We start from the raw sequence: 3,642 nt of genomic DNA, 5'->3' as shown, positions 1-3,642 counted from the left end.
GGGGGTGGGGTTTTGTGTGTGTGTGTGTGTGTGTGTGTGTGGTAATTTTCAAAATTCCGTGGCTTAAATACCACTAGCTGGCACACATGATTGATAAACTTACACTCTCAAACCTGTTTGAAATGGGTCAAATACCTAAGTGCTGCAGAACAATGCAAACCAACCAGCAATTCCTCATAAAAGAGAAAGGGGGTGTGATTAGGTGCCAGCTATTAAGCAAGTTATTGCAAAAACAGTTTGGCGGTTTGTTTCTGCAATAGGCGCAGGTTAAACTAGTATTTTCTCTTAATTAGCTGGAAAAAATAAAAAAGACTAGGCTTTAGGAGGTAGAATAAATAGTCGAGGCATGAAGCCACTGGGGCAAACACACTCGGGGCTTTACGGAGGTCTTTATACTGACCCTCGGGATTGGTTAGTGATTATTAACCCCGCCGGGGAACTATCGAACGAAATCTGTGTGAGGCTTATCGAGCGCCGGGTAAGGAGATGCAGGAGGGAATATAAGCTTCTAATAAAAGAAACGCAGTAACAATAGCAGAGGAACAGCTCTGCCTGGTGACGTAATGGCTGGCAGCAGTCCAGCTTCAGCAGAGCTGCTGCTACCTCAGCATCCAACCTCTCTCAACAGAGTCCAGCTTCGGCAGAGCTACCCCGGCTGCTACTTCTTGCGATGCCACTTTGTCGGTGCCACCGACACCTTCGCGTACAAGGGCCAGGACGCCAAACAAAGGCTGGTCCTGCTGTTTCAAGTTGTCTGAACATACACTCTCACTCACCACCAGCCCTCCCCTCGCCGACTCCCCAAGCCCCTCAGTAGTCGAGTCAATCGGCTGCTTAAGTTTAGGGCCAGAAACCTGGCGCACACTCCAGGCGTGCCTCAGTTTCCCCGGGCTGCTCTCGGATTCGCTTCTCCCGGTCCGCACCCCACCCCCCAACCCGCCACCGATCCTCAGCCCGAGTGAAACGCGGCGGCCCCACTCTCCCGCCCGGCCCCGCGTGCCGGTCCTCCCGCCTTACCTCCGCCAGGTAGAGGTTGAGGAGACAGAGCGTGGAGAACTGGAGACAGGAGGGGAAGCAGTAGAGCAGCCAGTGGGGGAAGAAGTGCAGGTGAGCGGGCGGCCGGAGCGGGGGCAAGGAGCCGCTGAGCGAGAAGGCGGCTGAGAAGAGGGTGGTCCTGAGCGCTGCCCACAGGAGACAGAGGAAGAGACAGAGGCTCTGGTAACTCAGCCGCCGCTCGCGGTACAGGAGCAGCCGCCACAGCTGCAGGTAGGCAAAGGCGAAGAGCGCGGCGTAGAGCAGGGCGTGCAGGATGCTCAGCGCCAACTGCACCGAGCCAGGCACCGAGGCGCCTGAGGCGGCAGCGACTGCGTCTCCGCCGCCCCCGCCGGGCGTCGAGGGCTCGCGGCCGGCCGCGGGACCCGGCACGGGCACCCTCATGAGGGGGCTGGGGGGCGGGCGAAAGAGCGCGGGAAGGAAGGGGCCGGACTCGGAGCCGCCGTCGAGGGGGAGAAGGATGTCCCTCTGACCCCCCACCCACCCCAACCTCCAACCCCAGGAAGCGCCGTGACAGGACCCAGAGCCCCGCGGAGAACAGCCGCGGCTCCTCGGACCCCGCCTCCTCTCCCCGGCCCCCCACCCCCGGGGGTCTCGGCTCCTCCTGCTCCGGCTCGGCTCGGTAGATGCAAAAAACAACTCTCGGCTGGAGACAATCAGCTGAGAAACCCGAGCATTTGAGGCGCTCGCTCCGCACCTTGGGCTCCAGCCGATTGGCCCAGGAGGGCACGCCCCCTGGGCGCCGCGCTCGGAAGACCACAGGCCACAGGACCCGTCGCTCAGGGACCCCACGATCTCATTGGCCGCTCGCTTTCCCCGCCTGCTCCCTCCCCTTCATTCCCTAACCACGCTGCCGATTGGCCCAACTACTGTACGGCCTACTCGCGCTGGCGGGCGGACTAGACGTCGCCTGTCACTGGGGTGGCTCTTGCCCGCCCCCTGCGCTTCCCATTGGCTGGAAAGGCCGCACGTAAGGCCCACGAGGACAAGGAGGAGCCTCGTGGGTTGTTTTTTGCCCAGCCGTCCGACTCAGATGAGCGGTGCAGGCTGCTGCTGCGGAGGCGGGAGGAGAGTGAGCTCGCAGGTAGGGGGAGCGGTTCGCGGTTACTGGGCAGGCAAAGCACGGCCCCGCCTTCTGGGTCTCATCCTTCACGTGGAGGGAACTGTCGGTCCGCAGTCCAGATCCCAGCCGGCAAGTCTTGTCCTCAGGTCTCGGGTACGTAGGTGGCAGCGCGGGTCCTGGAGACCAGGGCTATGGTATCTGCAAGCAGGGATGCTTGCCGGCATTCGGACCTGGTGGGTCTACCTCAGCAACGACCGCACCACCCGGCTGTGGAGTTTGGCTTAAATAGGGTCTCACCTGGATGCTTCTGTTTTGTTTTCTTCTTTTTCCCTAGCGTGAGCGCCCATAAAAAGTGAGCCTTTTGTGGGGAGGAATGAGGCGAAGGCTGAACGGAAGGTCTAAGAGATCTTTCCCTCCCTCAGGACATGTTCCAGAAGAGAGTGGAATGGGATAGGAAAGAGAGTGGAAAGAGAATGGGATGGGTATGGAAGCCGTCTCTGAGTAGGGAGAAAGTGGGCATTTAAAACTTAGAATTTGGAAAGATGCTGTGAGCGTTAGGCAAAACGAGAGAATCAGAATTTTAAGTATTTGATGGATGTCTGGAGAGGAAAAGGGGAATAGTCTGTGCTTTTTAAATTCCAGATGTATTCCTTCAAAGACCGGACCTGTGTGTGGGTGGATAGTTGCGCTGTATCTAGGGCTCAGACATAAGGAAACAAAATGCTATATTATGTTACTTAATGTCGTAAATAAATGAGGAGTAAATAGATCTTCCCACATATAGTGGACTGACATATGTTTTGACTTGGGGGGAGGGGAGTTGTTTGGTAACAAAATGAGCAAAGTAGTGCAAAATGATGAGAGAATCATTTGTGTTCCCCTTAGGATAGGTGGCGCATTGTTATTTAAGTATCCCTGTGAAAGACACTGCTACATTTATTTGTGTAGCTAAGACTCGGCCTTTCCTAACTCACCATCCTAAGAAGCGTGTTGCTGCCTTCTTTCCTAGCTAAGAGATTCACAGAGAAGGTTAAAGTCTCCAGATTGTGGGACAGTAGTTCAACCAGGCACCACATGTTGGTGTGTTCTGGGTTCTGTATAGGGTGTGCTGACAAACTGATGGATGTTGAGGTCTGGTACTGTTCTGTGAAGATCCCTCAGATGAAACACTCAGCTGAGCAGGTTGTGCCCTGCAGCCAGCCTACAGTAGGGCAAACTTGGAGCGAGAAGTTCACAGGCCTAATCCAACATCAGTGCTCTACAGAAGGATCTTGGTTTGTTTGTTTGTTTGCAGCTTAAGGCATTTGCCTCATGTATTCATAAAGAATGTGGTTAGGCCAGTACACTGATTTGAAAGGGTTCAGAGAGCTCCTCGCCCCAGTGAACTAACTGATTGCAGTTATGTGCTTCAGTTCAGTTCAGTCCCTCAGTCGTGTCCGACTCTTTGTGACCCCATGAATTGCAGCACGCCAGGCCTCCCTGTCCATCACCAACTCCTGGAGTTCACTCAGACTCACATCCATCGA

The 3,642-nt window shown here is 55.7% G+C and overlaps 2 protein-coding genes across 4 annotated transcripts in view; one reads left to right on the top strand and one right to left on the bottom strand.

The window, feature by feature from the left end:
- The window catches only part of GPR137C (G protein-coupled receptor 137C), a 60,814-nt gene extending 59,377 nt beyond the window's left edge, over nt 1–1,437 (bottom strand). The window contains exon 1 of the mRNA XM_010834577.1: nt 1,018–1,437. Within this exon, the coding sequence (XP_010832879.1) occupies nt 1,018–1,437 (420 nt within the window). The remainder of the gene's footprint in view (nt 1–1,017) is intronic.
- Nucleotides 1,438–2,075: 638 nt separating this feature from the next.
- TXNDC16 (thioredoxin domain containing 16) overlaps nt 2,076–3,642 on the top strand; it is a 94,296-nt gene continuing 92,729 nt past the window's right edge. For 2 of the 3 annotated variants that reach the window (XM_010834573.1, XM_010834576.1), the window contains exon 1: nt 2,082–2,269. The gene's annotated coding sequence lies outside the window, so the exon portion shown is untranslated. Of the gene's footprint in view, nt 2,270–3,642 lie in introns of all 3 variants that reach the window. The other variant, XM_010834575.1, reaches the window with a different exon arrangement.

The sequence above is a fragment of the Bison bison genome, unplaced genomic scaffold, assembly GCF_000754665.1.
Source record: "Bison bison bison isolate TAMUID 2011002044 unplaced genomic scaffold, Bison_UMD1.0 scf7180017864034, whole genome shotgun sequence".
NCBI classification, from domain to species: domain Eukaryota; kingdom Metazoa; phylum Chordata; class Mammalia; order Artiodactyla; family Bovidae; genus Bison; species Bison bison.
The sequence above is the reverse complement of the archived record's forward strand: the minus strand, read 5'-3'. Positions and strand labels throughout refer to the sequence as shown.